The sequence below is a fragment of the Trachurus japonicus genome, chromosome 1, assembly GCF_045865225.1.
Source record: "Trachurus japonicus isolate A0001 chromosome 1, Traja_1.0".
NCBI lineage: Eukaryota > Metazoa > Chordata > Actinopteri > Carangiformes > Carangidae > Trachurus > Trachurus japonicus.
Genome location: NC_140907.1, coordinates 18,459,538 through 18,479,361, shown reverse-complemented (window position 1 = coordinate 18,479,361; position 19,824 = coordinate 18,459,538). Strand labels below are relative to the sequence as shown.

Here is a 19,824-nt window from a genome sequence, read left to right as displayed (position 1 = left end):
TCATTTGAATGAGCCAACTCGACTACTCCAAAAAATTCATCCACATCATCCTTAGGGCCCTGCACTGGCTTCCTGTCCAGACAAGAATTGATTTTAAAATTATTTTAACTGTCTATAGCCTAAAAATCTAAATCTATACTCCATTATGATGTCTCAGGTTAATGATCCAGTGGTCTCCTTGTCATTCCCCAAATTAAAAACCAAATCAGGTGAATCAGCCTCCAAAAACTACATCCAAAAACAGACTCAAAACATTTCCTTTTGCACTCTAGGCCAACTCTCCAACATATGGATTTAGCTGATTATATATTCGCTCTGTTTGTATTTTTTTATATAGGCTATATATATTTTTGTACTCTGCTTTGCTTAGGCCTAGCTATTTGTGTTGTGAACAGGTTGTGAAGCACATTGTTGTCTCTGTTAGGAAATGTGTTTAGCTATATCTATAAAGTGTCTTCTTGTTCTTCTTCTAGTGTTAAAGGGTGAATTACGATAATTAGCCAACCAAATCTTTAAAATTACTCAGAAAAAACACGGAGTCCAAGTCATACTGAGGGCCCCGTCAACTCAGGGCCTAACAAGTCTTCTCATGTTATGTAAGTTTAAAAGGTCGATCAGCAAATCGATCTTCGATTGAGCGGACTGGCTGCGGAGACGCAGCTTGGGCGTAATCAGTCCGGAGTAATCGAGTACCGGGTGTTAAAAAGAAAAGAGAGGAAGAGATCCCAAACTTTTACAGAGACGTGTTTTTTTGTTCTTCTCTTCTTATTATTCAACAACAAAACAAAGGTGTCGTTGGAAACTTTTCTGTTGAAGTTACACGGACTCTACAAACATGTGACCCGTCTCTAAGCAACGTGGAGCACGAGTTTGGCCTCGCCGGAGAAAAGATTTTAGTCAAGACAGTAAGTTTTCCTCCTGGTCAGATGATCGACTAGCGGAAAGCTCACAAACAATGGCAGGGAGCAGCTACACAGCCAGTTAGCCGCTGCTTTATTGTAGCCCGCTTCGACCAGCTTTAGCCAAGTAATGCATGTATTTACTAACTTCTTAGTTTACTATTTGTTTTTTATAAAGTCCTGTTAAGAGCACTGAAGTGTGTTGCACGGTTAATAATAATGATGTTCAAAGTGTAAACGTGCTTTAATCCACTCGAACAGAAAGTAGAAACAGACTAAACGTCAGATAAAAGCGAAACACTCGTTCATTTTTGCTCAGTAATTGCATGTAGCCTATTTTATGTAGTAAGGCAGGAAGCTGTAACTTATCCGGCCCAGTGCAGCAGGACAGTCCGTGCAGTCAGTGACTGGTAACACTAAATGATACCATGAGATGTTCTTCTTCCATTGCTCTGAGTGCAGGCATTGTGGACAACATTGATCTCCCCCCCTTCCTCCTCCTCCTCCTCCTCCTCTCCCCCTCTGCCCACAGTGAGCATCAAGCCACAGGACCTCGGGGTGTAAGAGGGGATCGCCATGGCAACGCAGTTTAGTATCGACGATGCCTTTGTGCTGGAGGGAGATGAGGAGGGAGCTGTGTCGGATGGAGAGACTGAGGGATGGGGGGCGCGAGACAAGGAGAGAGAAGCGGGAGAGATGACGTTTGGTCCTCTGTCTTTCTCTAAACCTCAGACTCATCCCTCTCCTGCTGCCACTGGCTCCCCCGAGCACAGCAACCTGAAGTACCAGGTACACACTAACTCACTTTTAGTGTGCCGGCACTGCACAAACATGAAGCTGAAAGTCGTTGGTCTGAAAGTACAACTTGTTTTGATCGTGTGCTGTCTCTTTAGAATCTGGAAAATGAAGATGTCTTGGGTTACAATGGCAACTCCTCGTTCAATAACATCTTCAAAATTAGGTGGGTCCTTCGACTCGTATCGTACGCCTGCGGATGATTCATCCTCAACCCGGCGAGAGGTTTGAGTGTGTGATGAAGTGTCTCTGCTTTTCTCTCCTCAGTGACCCAGCGACTCTCTCTTACTGCAGCTCTCAGTGGTCCTTCAGCACCTTGAGTTCGGTCACACAGCTCTCTGCACACTGCTGCGGGTGAGTTCGCACAACTGAACCTCCACACACACACTCAGATTCTGAGTTTTTTTCTCTCTTTTTTTTCTTTTATTCCTTTTCTTGCTTTTAATTGTATTTTTACTATCTTGGGTTTTATTTTAATTTCTTTGAAATGGTATGTTTTTTTTCCCTTTCCAGTTCTTACTGTTAAATGTTTTTGTAAAGCACATTGAGTTGGCCCTTGGTATGAAATGTGCTATATAAATAAAGCTGCCTTGCCTTGCTTTGCCTTGCCTTACACTTAAAGAAAATGTGTTGCTCAGGTGGGTGTCCCATCCGCTGGTGAAGAAAAACAGAAGAGTTGTTCTTGCATCATTTCTTCTCCTCATCACGGGAGTTGGTGAGTCTCACAAGCATTTCTCTCATTAAATACAAATTGATTGAAACTCATCTTTTTGATAAGAAAAAAATCCAATTTTTTTAGTTCTGTTTTTGTCATGCTTTCCAAGATTATTTTTCTTGCCTGTTGACAGTAATAGCATCTAGATGTAGCCTAATAACTTTCAGTCTTTAAACTCCTTTGAATGAGCTGCTCAAACTGCAGATGGTTTAGTAATTGGATTAAACAGTTACAGTTGAATAGCTACAATCGAAAACAACTTTTTAAAAAGTACAGAAACTCTTTTATATGAAGCTCTAAACTTGCTCCATTATCGCAACATAAACATACTGCTTCAGATCTTTTTCCAATTTCATACCAGTAGTTTGTTCAGTGTTGTGACAGTCAGTGACATGCCCGGCATTTCACTCACTGAACTTTGTCCCCTTGTTTATCCTCTAACAAAGATCAACAGAGAACATTAAAAAAAAAAAAAAAGAAATTTGAAGATTTTGTTGATACACAGAGAGGTTCAAAAGTCTGCCACCACTCTGCCATTTGTCGTCTGATGCATTTATTGATGTGCTTTTTGTTTTGGTTCTTCCCAGCTCTTATTTTCACAGGTGTTGTCATACAGTTGAATCCAAATGCAGGTGAGACAGACAAAACATTTTGGTAAACTTTCGATTTCTGTGTGCAGTAATTGCATAATAGCTCTGCTTGTCCAAACAGAGGCCTTGTACCATATGTCAAAAAAGTAGTTTGAGAAAACACAGAGTAGACTGATGTTTAGTTAGTACTAATTTACAAATGACTATGTTTTTCTGTGTATTTAAATACCAAAAAGATAGAATAGTGTGCATTTTTATTGAATGTGGATTTTGCGCAGAGTTTGGCAGCTCGTCATGCAATCTTGTCTTTATATTGTCCCTGTGGGTTGGTGGTGAAGAAGCACCCAATTTCAAAGGCCAAAGTTCTTTTGATGACACGCTGCACTGTTTCCCAACCCAGCACGCAAGGCCAAACTGTCCCACTTGTGTTCCAGCTTTACTTTTACAACTGGGGTGAAGGAATAAAGCTGGAGGAAAAAAAACATACAAAAAAAAAACCTATAGCTGGGCAGGCGTGTGTGCCTCTGACTTTTGATCATTCACAAGATTGCAAAGGTTGAAAATGAAATGACCCATATTGTGAGTGTGAGTGCCATAAGGCACACCTATATTATTCAAGCAGTAGTATGATTCACTTTAATATTTTGATAGAAAGAAAGAAGTGAAAACTGAGAACTAAATTTCTCCACAGAGCTGTCCATAAGGACTTTATTTTAGTTGCAGTTGGTAGATTTTGTTTCCACTGGACAGGGCCAGGCTAGTTGTTTACCCCTGTTCCAGTCTTTATGCTCAGACAAGCATAAAGGTTTGTAGCTGTAGCTTCATATTTATTGTACAGTCTTGAGAGAGACCGTAGGAAAGCAAAAAGTCATATTTCCACAATTGTTGAAATATTTCCTTAATGTGTTGTTGTTGCACTGATAAGTATTTGCAAGTGTCTTTAACTAATCAATCTGTCCTAACAGGGGTTTCAAGTGCTATTTTCTTTGTTCCTGGATTTCTTCTATTCATCCCTGGGGGTAAATGGCTTATTTACTTACTAGAACTTCTTTTGCTTGCATCAATAAACACATGCTTTGTCTGCTCATTAACATTTTAATTTCCTGTGTCCTCCAGTGTACCATGTGATATACATCAGCTGTGCTGTCCGGGGAAGAAGAGGCTTCAAACTGTTCTACCTACCATATTTTGAAAAATGACTTTTTATGACGCACCACATTTCTTTGTTAGTTATCTTAAAATGAATTGTATTTTGTCACTTGTAACAAAAAATATATTGCCACATGTTTGATATTGTTATTTCTTGTCATTGTTATGACCACTACTAATTTAACCACTCAGTGCTTTGAGTATGTTTCCACTACATGAACTGACGTTGTTTTACACGTACATGAAAAAGAAGGAGATTGGTCTCGCCTGTGTTTTCAATGTGTGAATAATGACTGTGAAATTACAATAAAACTTTTGTATATTTTAATTGTTTTTGAGTCTAGTTAATTTTCCAAACAAACTTTTCTCAGTGTAGCCTATATAGCTACAAATCATGGGGGTTGAAACCTGCAGCACGGCCACAGCAGGAATAATCTATCACAAGGTTTGTTAAGGGAGTGATGAGAGATCAAAGAGGCTAAAGAGGCCTCCAAATCCTGTTTTAAACAGGCAGTGCATTCATTTTTACAACACTAACATTAATTTAATTTTGCTAAGAAATTGTGGCACCTTGTCATGAATTGAAATGATGAGTTACCACCTCAAATTGTAGATACATTAAAAGAACATTGCACTGTATGAAACTAAACTTGGGGCTTTGTATAGCATGTATGCTCCTAGATTATAATTAAAAGTATAGCAATGAAAACCAAATGTCTCTTTTTGAGCCCCCTACTGTACCTGCACTTCCGCAGTCCACGTGAGGCGGGCGCTGTGACGCCTGAAGTGACGTCTGCGTCTGACGAAGCGACTCGGTTCGGCAAACTTCGTCATCTGTCGTGAACCGAGACTCGGTGAAGGATGGAGGAAGAGGCACGCAAGCTCCTCGAAGAGGGAATAAGAAAGAAATTGGTCAGTCCCGGGAAAGGAGAGCTGTCGACCTTTCCCAATGGAACAAAGGTAAAAAGCAACAACAACAAAAACAATGACTCGGGGGGTTTCAGTCCTTCTCATCGGGTTTGTTTAGCATACGACGAAGCACGTTAGCTAATGCTATCAGCAGTTGTATCTTGGCTCGCTCAAGCTGTCACCGTTTAATGCTGCGGTAAAGACGCTGTCCTTGTGTACAGACATCGCTGGGAAGTGTCTAAACTTCGCTGGGTCTGTGTTGATTAGAAGTTAGATGAATTTTAGACTGTTATTTTAGCCAGGTTACATTTTTTCCCCTGTTTTTTTCTTTCTTTTTTTCATCTGATGGAAAAGACAGGGGGCGGGACAGGATGGCGCGTGTTTATGGTTTCTGATTCGTCAGCGCACTGTGTCAATCAAATTTCCCTCGCTGTGATTGGTCAGGAGTCTGATGGAGCGTAGACGCTCTCCAGGCCTGTCTGAGAGAAGGCGATTGCTCTCTTGTTTCTAGTAAACAAGCTATCAGCCGCATCGATTATGTGTCCTTGAAGGGGCCTTGTCACAACGCCGAGTTTCACAGTTTAATATTTCTGTTGAGTTGAGCAGTGTTTGATTTTTGTCCTCTGCTATCTGATCCACCAGGTGGTCTTTCACTACCGCACCAGCCTGTGTGATGGCACAGTGCTGGACGACTCCAGGACCATGGGAGGCCGCAGCAAACCTATGGAGCTCATCCTGGGCAAGAAGTTTAAACTAGCTGTGTGGGAGAGAGTGGTCATCAGCATGAAACAAGGAGAAGTAGCAGAATTTACCTGCGACACCAAGGTTGGTCAGACTGGATATCCTATTTGACCTAAGTGCTGACTTTTTTCTTCTTTTTTTAACCCATCTGTGTCCTCACCCATCAGCACACAGCACTGTACCCTCTCGTGTCTCAGTCACTGAGAAACATCAGTGCTGGCAAGGACCCCCTGGAAGGCCAGAGGCACTGCTGCGGCATCGCCCAGATCCACTCCCACCACTCGCTGGGGCACAAGGACCTGGATCACCTTCAGGCCAGTCCACAGCCTCTCGTGTTCACCATCGACCTGCTGGAGGTGAGGCAGAGAAGAGCCCTGATTAATACGGCTGGTGGTGTTTTATTGATTTGTACTGTTTTAATTCTTTCTGCAGTGAGACTAACACAATACCTGAGTTTTGATGCAGATGCTAAATCAGCACTTAGTTTGAGATATTAGATATTTGAAGAGCCCATTAACAAGATTACATAATGACCAATAATGTGATGCCAGCATTTGGTACTTGACAGATTTGGATACACTAAAGTACAGACACATTTGGTCAGTGCCAACAAAGTATCACAATGTTTGATATCAGCCCTAGATGCATCTTATGAAAGATATTTCTGATATTTACAAGGTTACAAGGTACTGAAAACGCCTAGGGACTCCAATATGAATTCACTGTGATGGTGTCTTAATAGGTACTGTCCCAGCTGAAAAAGTCTGTGACACGGTTTCAGCAAAGTTTATAAACTACTTTATATTGAAGATGTACCTCAGCAATATGATATATATGTGCCGTTTGTGCTCCACTCTCTGGTCAGGTTTTATGTCCAGGGTCGTTCCAGCTGGATGTGTGGGCGATGACGGACGAAGAAAAACTGGCCTTTGTGCCTCAGATCCACGAGGAAGGCAACATGCTCTTCAAAGACGGCAAAATCAAAGAGGCAACGGACAAGTACTACAATGGCATCGCCTGCCTCAAAAATCTACAGATGAAGGTTAATGAGCAGTTTGTCCTTTGTTACAGAGATGAAAGATTTCTTCAAGTTACAGTCACAGTTTTCTACATATAACATCAAGTATTTTACTTTTGTAGACTAAAATATTGTACTTAATTGTACTTAGCAATTCATGGCTTGACTCTGTCTGCCTCAGCATCAACTGTGGATTTGTCATTCAGCATATTTATGTGTCTTTTGTTTCTTGTTTCAGGAGCATCCTGGAGATGAAACATGGGTAAAGTTGGACCATATGATCACACCACTGCTCCTCAACTACTGCCAATGCAAGTTACTCCAGGGCCAGTACTACGAAGTCATCGAACACTGCTCCTCCTTGCTCTTCAAATACGAAGGTAAAGCTATGTGGTGGTGGAGGTGATGCAGAAGAACTGGGAGAAGAAAGATTTCTATTGACCATAGATTACAATTATTTGTAATAAGTGTTTGTGATGTCAAACTAACAAAACATACATGTGAAAGCGTATGCAATGCTGCTTCTTTTAACTGGGCTCTCCACCATCATCAAAACACTAAATGATGGAATATCTTTCGTGGGAACAGCGTTTATTCCCCCAGTTAAGTTCACTGAAGCCGCTGGCTGTTGATGGCCAATACCCTCCCATGGTGTATGGCTACACTAAACGTTACTTTTTCATGTGTATTTTGAACATGTTGCAGTATTTTTGCATTTATACCAGTACAGCTATTGTAATAGTTCATACCAAGACCGTGTATTCAACTTGTATCCAATAGCAGTATTCAATAGGACTAGTGAAGTTTCATAAAAATGTTCAAAAAAAGTTTAAGTGTATTTTCAAAGGAATTAATTTATTAGAATAAAGAGGATAGATGAATAAATCACCAGTTACCTCTAGAAACCAGCTGCATTTACAGCATATTATGGATTGCTGCATTTACTCAATCTTAACAGCTGATTGTACCATAACTTGTCTGTTCTCTCATACAGCAATGGGGTCACTGCCGATGAGTCAAAGTGTATTGTATTGATTATGAATGAATGAGTGAATATCATTCTTTGTCCTCTTCTTCTTATTGTAGATATTTTGTAAAGATCTGACTTTGATTGTCCTGACAATCAATATCCCACCCACCTCATTTTGTTAGTGACTACGTCCTTGGTCTTCTAATTTACAATTTTCATTTACTCTGTCTCCTCACTAACAGATAATGTAAAGGCCTTCTACAAGCGGGCCAAGGCCCACGCTGCAGTGTGGAATGAGACCGAGGCACGTGCTGACTTTGCTAAGGTTTTGGAGCTGGACCCGTCTCTGGGACCGTCTGTAGCCAAAGAGCTGCGGGCCATGGAGGAGAAGATCCGCTCCAAGGAAAAGGAAGAAAAGGGTCGTTACAAAGGCCTTTTTAACTACAACGCACCACCAGCCACCGCCACTACAGTGAGTCCAGTCTGAGTTCTGTTAATTGCATCTAACCCCTTTATGGACACACATATTTATGGTAATGAAAATTAAATGCATGTCTGTATCATTCTTATGTCCTCTTCCTCCATCCATCCTCACAGGGTTGAATCTCTCATTGGGACGGAGACAAGAGGATGCCCGTGAATTTCAAGATGGAGGAGAAAGAACAGTATGCTGCTGGTGTTTTAGTTTTATCCATGATGCACCCAATCCAAACACCCTGCCCTCCATGGTACACCAAGAACCACTCTCACACACTGTCAGGTCGTGACTCACAAATGCCCCCACAAATTCACCAAGGTGCAATTTGCGTTCTGGCCTTATTCCTCCAGGCTCCCTCTTAAGTTTAATGGTGAAATTCAAGTTTTTGGCGAGGACATGCTGACATTATCAGGCCGAGTTCAATGACAGTTCAAATCCCACAGCGACGTTAGGCCTGCACTGGCCAGCAGCGCTGTTAATTCACAGCATCGTGCTCTTCAGTGTGAACGAGCTCCAATTTCTCACTGAACCTGTTAAAGTTTCAGAAATGTTGACACTTGGTGAATAACCTGCTCACAGCAAAGGGCTGCATACAGAATGATACCCTTACAATGACTGTAATAGCATTTATTTAAAAGACAGTTTACTTTCTCTAAGATTTAATCATGAATTTATCACCGTTTATGTAAAGTCATTGTATAGCAATTTATTTTCACAATATTAGAAACAAGTAGCTGACACATTTAATGTTGTTGTATTGCTTTCCCTGAAACATGTGCAGACCTGATGGATAATCTTTACCTACTCATGACGTGACTATAGCCCAGCAAGGAACGCTTTGATTGAATTTCAGACAAACGCTCTCCCTTCAGAAAATCAATCTGGTTTGCACAAGGAACATCGTGTACTCAACATGCTCACCTCTGCCTTTGCACTGTCAGACCATGTTCTTTCTTGGTCGCAGTAGAAGCACTGGAACAAGCAGGAGACTACTGTCTCCCGGGAAACCAAGCTGTCTGTGACAATCATTATATAACACATGAACTTGTGTTCTTTCTTTCCCTTATGTACTTATTTCATATGTAAGAAATATCATTATGTTATTTTAATGTCAAGATGTACTCAGCAAAACCCTCAGTATCTCTTTTACTTGTTTAGAAAGAGTGAAGCAGTGGGTTAAAGCCTGAACTGACATGCTATTGAGGTTGTGATTATGCATCGGAAAATAATAAATTTGTGTATCCCCAACTTTTCTTCTCTATCTCTCTCTTTTTGTACATATTTGCCACCTATGGTGAGATGAGTTGAACCACAATAGGGCTAATCATTATTCTCTTGCACTGTAGACAAATAACCTTGTGTGAAAAGGGCCAAAATATTTGCACACGGTTCACTTAGTGAAAACATTTCAGAGCTCTCTCTTCTGTTGATGAATATTAACAGTGTTGTGCAACTGTATCAAATTAATTTCCCTGCGGGGATCATTTAAGTCTTTTAGATTCTTGGATTTCATTCTAACCAATAAGTTTAATGCACTGTAAAATTTGGTGGACCTTGAAGGTTTTTGTCAAAATCCTGTTTTTAGCACAAACAATGAACATGACAAACATGAATACTTTTTTCTTGTTATTTAATTAAGATATACATACTGAACTGCAAAAATCTGGTTTACAAAATTTCCGTACTAACAAATTGACTTGAGATGTACAGATTATTTAGGATTGAGAAACATCTAATGTGTGTTTAACACTACAAAATAATGATGAAAACAAAGCCAGGGTGAATGGAAACGGGGTATGTTCAAGATGCTCAGAAAATATTAAGTGGTTCTAGAGTGATGTTCAGAATAGAAAGTTGAGGACGAGTGCAGTTTCAACGTTGATTTCACCATTTTAAAAAAGATTCTGTCAACTGGCATCACTGAACGGATACTTTAAACATTCCCATTCAAGGTCTTTACCTACAACTCTACTTTAAAATGTGCTGAAATTCACCACACTTGTTTCAAAATAGATACAAAACTGCATGTTGCATACACCCCCCACATCACAGAAAGTCATCAACAAAATAGGTGTGGTGGAATGCAGGGAACAGTGGAGACAAGGATGTAATGCACCTATAAAAAGCCATCAGGGAACAGGCAAAAGGTGGTGGGAAGGTGGGGGGTAACAGGGACAAAGTGAGGGGGGTGAAGGGATCTGTCAGAAAGGTTATGTGCGGGCGCTTCTTTCCGTCTCTGCGAGACACTCCCTGACCAGTGCACGGGCATGGATTATACCTGGACAAGACAAAACAGAAGGTGCAAGGTGTTAAATCAGCAATCCGACATTAATGAGATGTTCTGCAACAAACAGTTCCAAGCAGGGCTGTAAACTAACTTTTTGACTCACCTGCCAAGGGGACCGGTAGATGAAAAAATCTACCGGCCAAGGACATTTTTTACCGGCCAAATAATAAATTGCCTCTTTTCGTTACATTTACAGTACATCAGTTTCAGCACTTTTCATTGAGATAACAGTATTTTATAGCAATACATGCTTAGAAAAGAAGCCAAAGCCAAATAAATTGTAATCTTATTGAATAATCCAAACATTCCAAATTGGGAAACCTTAACATTGTAAAACTAACAAACGAAACACTCCTTCTATTCTATTCTATTCTATTCTATTCTGTATTCTGTTACTCAGAGATGTTCACAAGTCTTTTTTTGCAAGTCCAAGTCAAGTCTCAAGTCTTTGTGGGGTGAGACTTCATCAAGTCTCAAGTCTTTGGTCACGAGTTCAAGTCAAGTCTCAAGTCTCCAAAATATAAAAGTCTCCTGTCTCTTCTGGTTGTAATGACCCTTCTATCATCTGCTGCTATCCGGTCTACTAAGAATACTGCACAGCTAAATCTAAGAAATTTAAAGCATTTACTGTATTATTATCACTCCTTTTCCTTTATTAGCATACAGTACCTATTTATTAGTTGTTTATGATCACTTTAAATAGGCTATTGCAATGCAATATGAAGAAAACACACAATGAATTTTCCTTTAAAGAAAAACTGTATCTAGAATCAAGGCTGCTCTGCCCCTCTGCATGTGTCTGACAGATGAACTGCTGTTATTATTATTTTTTAATTAGCTCAGTCAACTCGTGGGGGCGTGTCGACCCGTGCAGACTTCCATACGCGCCTTCAGTCATATTTCGCAGCAAAAAAACAACAACAACTTATCCTACAGTAGCCTGATATGTGCCAGACCAGTTATGCAGCAGCTAGTCCCCGTGAAGGAGGGCCAGACAACAGACGTTGTGCCTCACCTGTACAGACGGTGCGGCTAGGCTATTAAAAAAAAAAAAAAAAGCCGATTCACAGTCACCTGTCACTCACTCGCAGCTGACTGCGCTGTCAGAGGAGCTGCTGTCCCTCTCTCTCTTGTGTTTGGCTGCACTCTGGCACGAGCCAAAAATAATAATAATGATTGTTCATCACGAGTCCCAAAACACGAGTCCAACTAGTCAAGTCTGAAGTCTCTGTGTATGCAACTCGAGTTCGAGTCGCAAACTGAGTCCTCATCTCTGGTCTATAGCTCCGTGAGCGCGAGAGAGATAGGCACGCACGCACGCGCACACACACAGCTGTGGGGCAACCGGCGAGGAGAAATGCAAGTCTGGTGTGGAAGGGAGGCTCCGGCTCACGCGGAGCGCGGCGCTGTAGCGCTTCCGTGGTGTCCGCGTGTGACACTGGCGTGAGGCTACGTTGCTTCTGAGGGAAACTGTTTTCTACAGCGGGGTCGTCGGGGGAGCTACTTCAGTGCGACACAACAACAACAACACGGGACAAGCAGGACAAACATCTACCCGCCCCCGTGGCGTGTAGCCCTCCAAATTTAAGTCGCCAGGGGAATATTTTAGTCGCATTTGGCGAGTGGCGACCGTTAGTTTACAGCCCTGGTTCCAAGCATTTATGAACTCTCTACAAGGTATCCTTAAGCATCCATTTATTCTTAATATCAGAATTTGGTCCTTTCTACTGACTGTAACCACCTCACGTCTTAATTAAATTAAGACGTAAAAGAGTCAAAACATAAACAAAAATTACAAGAAAGAAGAAAGGAAAAGAAGATTGAGCCTATGAGGTTTATTTGTGTAAATTGTTACGCTCCAGGCCGTGCGTTGTCATGTTTATTTGTTTGATTATTTATTTACTTTTCATTTCTCGTGGGTTGGTCGATGACGATACCTTGTCTTTAAAACAATCTTGGGCTTCATTAATTGCTACCAAGAGGAGCTACACTAACTTAATTAAAACCCAGTAGGTAGAAAATAATTGAATTTGGGAATGTTTCCCTCAGAAACAGACTGTGATGACAAAAATAGAGTTATCAACATAAATGCTTTTGCAAATAAGAACATGCTCTATTGGTTCACCAAATTGCCATTCGCTGACAAAGACATTCCTGCCTTCCTTCATACTGACATTACCGATGTTTCGGGTCAGTTAAACCCCTGACAAGTCAGCTTTCCTCAAAGGTAGACAGGTAATTGCCCTGGCAAACAGATGGCTAGGAATGAGTTTAAATTCACATTCCTTTCTTGAATCTAAAAGCAGAAATTTACATAATAAAAGTACAGTAGAAATACATTCTTCCGCCCTTCAGGAGTTTAATGAACCATTCACACAACAAACACCACAGGAATCATCAGTTGTGCGAACAACAGACTCACGCTTTTGACAAGTAAAACATACCTCTCTTTAGCCTTTCCATAGCACTCTTGCTCCCAGCGTATGTAGGCCTGATCTCACGGCTCATCTCCTCAATGACAGACAAAAGCTCACTGTAGGTGGACCCTTGGGACACTTTGACAGGCTGTTTGTGTAATATAGAAACATAAAACATACCATGGTGAGACAGTGGGGAAAAAAACTCAATTTAGACTTGGCACAGCGCAAGTGAAAAGAAGGATAGATGAAAACTGTTTCAGACTTTTGTAGAGCTTTATATACCTATTATTCTCAGCAACTCAACAACTCAACCTCAACATTGAGGTCACATGCCTGCAGCCTTGTGGTATTATCAAACTTAGTTGTCCTTCATAAAAACAGCAGAAATGTGGAGCAATACTTGGATGTGCATGCCTGGCTGCATGAAATATCCAGGTAAATCATCTGAAGCAGATTATCTAACTAGTCAAACACAGCTCCTCTAAATGACAGAATAAAACCAAAGATCCTGAGTGACTGAGCCTTTGTTTTGTTGCGTGCATACATATGAAACGCCTAACATTTAAAAGGACACGTACTGCTGCAACTGAAAGAAAGGTCCTTCATAAAATCCACCTGAAGTTCAGCAATAAAAGTCTGTTCCCAATTAATGATTCTTTTTTTATTATCAAAACACTTGCTTCAAACATTTGAACACTGCACACTAGTATACTTCTTACTTTGACATCTTTAATTAATTTGCTTTGCACACATCATTTAGTTTGTACCCCAGTTTATAAAGTGTCTGGTTAAGCTATTACGTCAAGTGAAAGATCTTCTTTTTTTAAACCAATGAAAGAATACAATGAAGGGTGGTGTGGCTTGGTTACTGCTTCATACAGATGGATGACAAATTAAAAGGATAAATCAAAGAAGAGGGAACAGCGTGCACACTCAAAAGAAGAAAAAAGTCTGGAGGTGCTCGGCTAACAAACAATTTAAAAAGAACAAAAAGCCAGCAACACTCTGTGTTAGTCCGGGAGCCAAAGCCTGATTTTTTGATGAACCTTGTTTCGTCTGATAAAGTTTTTTTCTCTGCTGTTTCTTGTAGCTGGTGGTTGCCTCTTCAAAATCCAAGAGGGTGCCCGGTGATATCCCTTGAGAATTTTAAAATATTAACCCTTTGATGCCCAAAGCGCCAAAATCCCAGTAAAAATACTGTAAACCCCGATTTAGTTACTACAAATAGTCATGAGTGTATGATATTTGGCAGGAAGTATCATGAAACATAGGGGAAAGTAAAAAAATAAGTTTCTGGGACCTGCTGCCATGCTATTTAAAAAAATCACCCACAATTTCTCCAGAAAGACAAATAAATCACTGTCCCTATGCCAAATTCTTGTCAAAAATGACATTTTTATCTCAAACATCAATGCTTCACATGTATATAGAAAACTTCCCTTATGTCTTACTTATCCTTATGTCCTTCTAATATCTTCAATGCCTCACTGGTACAGGCAACCCACACAAACCGGTTTCGACGGTTAGTCTTCGTCAGTGTGTCAAAATTAAAAGGATAAACCTGAAATGTGTTTAGAAACAGGATACCAATGCCCTATCCATAGCGCACGAGGGGTCACTGAATGGCTTGAGTATGAAAAGTGAATTGACATGCAGGGGAGACCCCAAATAGTCTACGATTGATCTGATTCAACTGCCAATCTTGCCGTCGTATTGTCGCAAAATGTGGTTGTGAAAAAAATATTGTACCATTCTGACTATACAGAGGTGCTCAGTGCTGCTGAACATCTGATTTGGCATAGGAGGTGAGGTGCTTAATCGGCCGGGGCTGCCCGTCTCTCCTCACTTCATGTTGTTTCCCTTAAAAGGATGGATGGATATACTGTTACCTCATGCCAACTTAAGAATTCAATTTGTGTGTTTATAGCTTTCTTTGCAGGTGAGATCATGAATCAATGAGGGAAAAACATTTTTATTCAACTGGCAAAAGGGTTAGTCGGGGACCCCCCTATTGACATGAAAATATGCCATGGTCTTCACAGCCTATTGAACCCCTATAGGAGATGTTTGACAGTGCTCTCCACCACCATCATCACAACTAATATACAGCGCAGTGGGGAAAATAAGTATTGAACGCGTCAATAGACTTGCCTGGTGTTTTCTTTTTTTAACAACTGTACCTGCTAGTTGCAGGTCTCTCTGAAGCTCTGTCTGTCAGTGATCTTTGGCTCTTGGACAACTCTTCTTAACACCTGGTCATGATCAGTTTATGGTAAAATGACTGTTGTTCTTTTTTGGATATTGACACTAACGTCCGTTACAGAATACAGTTTAAAATCCTCTTAATCACTTACAAATCTCTTCATGGTCTAGCTCCACTGTACATTTCAGAACTTTTAGAACCGAGATCCCTCAGATCTGGAAATCAGATGCTGTTAGTTGTCCCACAATCTCAGCTCAGGACAAAGGGAGATCGTGCCTTTTCTGTTTTAGCTCCATTGCTGTGGAACAAGCTCCCCCTCAGCTGAGTCTGTGTATCATTTTAAAAAGCTTTTAAAAACCCACATACTGACTGGCATTTGTGCAATAATTTTAATGTTTTTTTGTTTTGTTTTTTGATCTTTGTTTCTATTGTCTTATCTATTTCAATTATTTTATCTTATGCTTGTTCACTGTTTTCTGTATGATGTTTTCTTCATTTTTTGATTGCTTTATTTTCTCAATGATTTTGTATTTTGTGAAGCACCTTGTAACCTTGGTTTTGAAAGTTGCTATAGAAATAAAGTTTTTTATCATTATTATTATTAATGGATAAAACGGTGCATTCAGACACATCTGTAACCGATGCCATCAGTATGTGCTGCAAAATAAGTTTCCGAAAGTCTTGACAGCTCTTTGCTTTTCCCCATCATGCTTCTTGTGTGACACCAAACCTTTTTATCAGCGTCAATTTGGACTAAACCAGCTGATATTTATTTGCACTGACAGGGGACAGGATTACTTTCTAAATACTGACAGACTCCAGCTGCTTTCTTGGCTTTCTAAACCTTTTTGCACGTCCTTTTCTTCATGTGTTCAATACTTATTCCCTGTGTCATTTCACTTTATTACACATTACTTAATATGTGGACATAAATGTTTGAATTTCTTTGTATATGTGCATTATTATATATATATATGCATTATTTGGGTTCTGAAAATTTCATGTTAATAGCTCTATTAGAAATATATTTCCTGAGAAAAATGTTGACGCATTCAAAATAATTTTCCCCGCTGTATATTGATGTATAAAATAGTGTTCATTCCTCCAGTTCAGAGTCCAGACACTTGTAGAATCAATGCCAAGACAGACTGAAGCTGTACTTTACAACACACTTTTTTGCCCTGTATATACAAGGTATTATTAAAGTAAAAGACACAAGAGAAGAATGGATAACTGTGCTGCAGGCATACCTGTACAAAGCCCATGGAGGGTGGGCCAAAGTCACTAAAAGCTGGCCTAAAGTTGGACGACGAGGGAAGGGATGGAGAGGGCACCGACGAACCTGGACAAAAGAAAAGAATAATTTTATTAAAAACTTGGCTCCTGGAACATTTTATTCTATCATAGAGCAGTATGATGAATAAAATACATTACGTTTCCCTGATACTCAGAAGCAACAGTTAATTATTTTTACATCTAAAGGGATATTTTAACATTTTGGCAAATTCGTCTATTCCCATAATCCCTATAGTCTTAGAAGTAGGTTCATTACCTTTAATTGTCGGTGCAAGCTGTTTTTAGATGGGCGGGGGAAAGACACAAGCTGCACAGTATTTCCATGTTTCCCTCATCATACTAAATACACAATTCAACAACTCCAAAACACTTGTGGACAAGTTGTGACCTGCACATTCACCACGCTATGAAATAATAACGTATTAATTTTGTAACATTACGACACATGAAGCAAATACTCAGATCTACTTGCTTTTGAAATCACTCTGCCCAGCAGCTGTGTCTGCAATGTAGGGCCGGTTATGCAATTGCTTCGAAAACAACTGCATCTCATAACGTTCCATTATTATTTCATAGCGTGGTGAATGTGCAGGTCACAACTTGTCCACAAGAGTGTTTTGGAGTTGTTTGAATGTGTATTTACTAGCTTGAAGAGGGAAACGTGGAAATACGGTCCGTGCACCTCCGTCTCTGCCCCACCAATCTCAAAACAACATGCACAGACAATTAAAGGTAATGAACCTACCCCTATGGCTATAGGTATTATGGCAATAGGAGAATTTGCCAAAATGTTGAAATATCCCTTTAAGATACCTCAGACTTCTAGACCACATGCTAAACATGGTCATTTACCACAAGTAACAACATACAATATGAACACAAACAATTTACATGGTTGGTTTTGTTATTCCAGCATGATGATGCATTGTACCTACTGTCTTGGGTTGTGTGGTTACTTTCACATTTGACTAAGCTATCACTGGTTTGTTATTATTTTCCATCTCTATGGTGTAAGATGTTTTGAATCCTTGACATGGAGAATTTGTAACTTGCCAATAAATACCTGAACAACATTGAGGCTGTGAGGTCTCACAGTACCTGGAGGGGTGTGGTTGGAGCCAGACGGCGCAGGAGCAATGGGTTTGTAACTCATGGCGATGTCAGCAGGCAGCTCCCCGTACGACGCGCCACTTCCTTCAGTCCCGTCAACCCGGTGCTTATACAGCTTTACTGGTGGTGATGAGCTCCTAAGAGCTTATAACAAGAAACTACACAATTGTGAAGATAGTATGTGTACATATGTATATTCAGGCTGTAGTTAAAGCAGTAAATACTTAGAACTACATGCAAAAATTAAGCACATTTTGCCACAAGGAAGTGTTCATATATTAACATATGATTTCTCTGAGAAAGCACTAACGTTATAAACTTTTTGCTAACAACAAAGTCAACTCTGCCCAAAGGAGTGTTTTTTTTTCATTCATTCATACTCAGTTTCATCAGTTGTTTGTTGTTTTCCACTAATTCACACTAAATAACATAATACATAATATACATAGCATTCAAAACAGTGCTTTACATATGTGTATGTTACTATTTGTCACATACACAAATAGTAGCAACTATAAACATAAAATAATAAACGACAATAAAATTGTTTGAAAAAAACGAGAAAGAGATATTTTATTGCCCCCATGCACAGGCCAGAGAAATGCCTTGAGGTTTAAGTAAAGTCAGATGGGGATGTCCAGAGTTTGGTGACTCAGATAACCACCACTGTTTACAAAACATCATCTCATACTGAACAACACGTCTAGCATGGTGTCTCTAAGTGAACATTTCCACCATCTCACGGAAACCATGTCACTGAGAACTGAGGCTGCTCAGACAGTAAATATTGGCCCTGGCTCGTCTAAGTATGTTGTTCCTAATTAAGTGCTCCCTGCCTTTCAAACAGAGCAATGTTCACTTGTCATTCAAATGTGACAGGCAGCTTATAGTATCTGATAATTAGCTGCGAATTTTACGTGATAAGTTTCGGGAATGCAAAAAAAGGGGCTTAGGCAGCGTGAAAGGCTGAATGGCGATGGTGACAGATACGCGGGGAGCCGTAGGTGCTCACTGACACAAAAGCTGACGTTAGCTTCAGAGGAAGGTGCCGAGCTGCTCACTACTACTACTTGGTAACGTTAGCTGGATTAGCTAACTGTCGCCGGGTTAGCATAACACTAAAAACTACAACGCAGGAAAAACAGTCGTAAAGCGCCCGTGGCTTTCTACAAACACAGAGCGAACAATGGAGGGGTTATCTACACCTGTGGCCATTGAGGAGACCACAAGTGATTCAAGAAGAGTGGTATTTTTTGTACCTTTTTTAAGGAGAGTGGATATCCTCTGTGGTCGAGAGTCCTGCCTCTTCCTCTGAGCCCGAGCCTGCGCACTGGAGCGGAGTAGTGGACGTTCTGTTTTTTGGCTTTTGGAGCGATGTGATTGGCCGATGGAACACCTGTGTCGTCTGGTTCCAAACGGTGTCGTCACAGGGGAATCACCACGGCAACAAAACAACATACATTAATAATAATAATAATAATAATAATAATAATAATAATAATAATAATAATAATAATAATAATAATAATAATAATAATAATAATAATAATTAAACAATAAATAAATAAATTAAACTAGCATCACCACATCAAGCTGGCTCTCCCTGCCTTTCCAGCCCACCAGAAGCTGCCTTCATCAGCTCTTGTTAACCATCTCTCTTCCTGGAGTTCACATTAGGCTAAATCATTGTCTGCAGGGCAGGCCGATACAACATCTATTGCACGTCTGCCCATCCTGGATGAAGGATCCCTCCTATGTTGAGGTTTTGACAATAAGCAAACAAGTAGCCTAAATAAATCAATAAGTCAATGAATTAAATAAGAATCAAATGTTATTTCATGGTCTATGAGGGATTATTTATCCAAAGGAGTAGGATATGATATGATTACATCTGAAGCAGAAAACAATCTATCTGATTAAACAAAAATTCAAATATAATTATCCTATGTATTAGAATGAATCATTTTCCACAGCGAGGACGTATTATCTATTTTGATGCTAATAGGCTATATTTATTTGAACAACATTTTCAGTGCTGCATTTGAATGAGCAATAGGGTATTTTACTGTAATGTTTAAAAATTGCAAATTGTGCAATCAACATTGCTTATTTAGTTGCTGTTGTTTTTTCAGGCAAGACTAGGCTACTTCTTATTCACTTGCAAATGTGTATTGTAGGCAAGTTTCATATGCATAAATAAATAAATGATTGAATATGAAATACGCTCACTTCAATGCAAAAATG

At 40.0% G+C, this 19,824-nt stretch overlaps 3 protein-coding genes across 4 annotated transcripts; 2 read left to right on the top strand and 1 right to left on the bottom strand.

Annotated features, from left to right (window-relative positions):
* Positions 1-687: 687 nt before the first annotated feature.
* tmem134 (transmembrane protein 134) lies at positions 688-4,476 on the top strand. The gene is made up of 8 exons (XM_085778322.1): positions 688-905; positions 1,432-1,688; positions 1,793-1,860; positions 1,962-2,048; positions 2,333-2,409; positions 2,997-3,041; positions 3,965-4,018; positions 4,116-4,476. Exons 2-8 carry the CDS (start codon positions 1,476-1,478, stop codon positions 4,196-4,198), a joined length of 627 nt encoding a protein of 208 aa, XP_085634448.1. The 5' UTR covers positions 688-905; positions 1,432-1,475; the 3' UTR covers positions 4,199-4,476.
* A 504-nt stretch (positions 4,477-4,980) lies between these two features.
* On the top strand, positions 4,981-9,511 carry aip (aryl hydrocarbon receptor interacting protein). Of its 2 annotated transcripts, XM_085778309.1 has the most exons (7): positions 4,981-5,108; positions 5,700-5,882; positions 5,966-6,154; positions 6,664-6,840; positions 7,055-7,196; positions 8,029-8,258; positions 8,384-9,511. In XM_085778309.1, the coding sequence occupies exons 1-7, from the start codon at positions 5,010-5,012 to the stop codon at positions 8,387-8,389; spliced, it is 1,026 nt and encodes a 341-aa protein (XP_085634435.1). In that variant the 5' UTR covers positions 4,981-5,009; the 3' UTR covers positions 8,390-9,511. The 2 variants fall into 2 exon arrangements, with proteins under 2 accessions (XP_085634435.1, XP_085634427.1); XM_085778301.1 differs by lacking the exon at positions 8,384-9,511 and having other exon boundaries at positions 8,029-8,273.
* Positions 9,512-10,166: 655 nt separating this feature from the next.
* Positions 10,167-18,961, bottom strand: cdk2ap2 (cyclin dependent kinase 2 associated protein 2). The gene is made up of 5 exons (XM_085778366.1): positions 18,844-18,961; positions 17,569-17,727; positions 16,425-16,516; positions 12,996-13,116; positions 10,167-10,542 (listed from the first exon to the last, which is right to left on the bottom strand). Exons 2-5 carry the CDS (start codon positions 17,621-17,623, stop codon positions 10,475-10,477), a joined length of 336 nt encoding a protein of 111 aa, XP_085634492.1. The 5' UTR covers positions 17,624-17,727; positions 18,844-18,961; the 3' UTR covers positions 10,167-10,474.
* Between the last annotated feature and the right edge of the window lie 863 nt (positions 18,962-19,824).

What these genes read in the sequence shown, in the direction of transcription:
- tmem134 (XM_085778322.1), top strand. Translation starts at nt 1,476, where the DNA reads ATGGCAACGCAGTTTAGTATCGACGATGCCTTTGTGCTGGAGGGAGAT. An exon ending in AATAACATCTTCAAAATTAG is followed by an intron (nt 1,861 to 1,961) that starts GTGGGTCCTTCG and finishes TTCTCTCCTCAG; the next exon opens with TGACCCAGCGACTCTCTCTT. An exon ending in TCTTCTATTCATCCCTGGGG is followed by an intron (nt 4,019 to 4,115) that starts GTAAATGGCTTA and finishes TGTGTCCTCCAG; the next exon opens with TGTACCATGTGATATACATC.
- aip (XM_085778301.1), top strand. Translation starts at nt 5,010, where the DNA reads ATGGAGGAAGAGGCACGCAAGCTCCTCGAAGAGGGAATAAGAAAGAAA. An exon ending in AATTTACCTGCGACACCAAG is followed by an intron (nt 5,883 to 5,965) that starts GTTGGTCAGACT and finishes CTCACCCATCAG; the next exon opens with CACACAGCACTGTACCCTCT. An exon ending in TCACCATCGACCTGCTGGAG is followed by an intron (nt 6,155 to 6,663) that starts GTGAGGCAGAGA and finishes CTCTCTGGTCAG; the next exon opens with GTTTTATGTCCAGGGTCGTT.
- cdk2ap2 (XM_085778366.1), bottom strand. Translation starts at nt 17,623, where the DNA reads ATGAGTTACAAACCCATTGCTCCTGCGCCGTCTGGCTCCAACCACACC. An exon ending in CTCCAACCACACCCCTCCAG is followed by an intron (nt 16,517 to 17,568) that starts GTACTGTGAGAC and finishes TCTTTTGTCCAG; the next exon opens with GTTCGTCGGTGCCCTCTCCA. An exon ending in TATGGAAAGGCTAAAGAGAG is followed by an intron (nt 10,543 to 12,995) that starts GTATGTTTTACT and finishes TGTCTTGTCCAG; the next exon opens with GTATAATCCATGCCCGTGCA.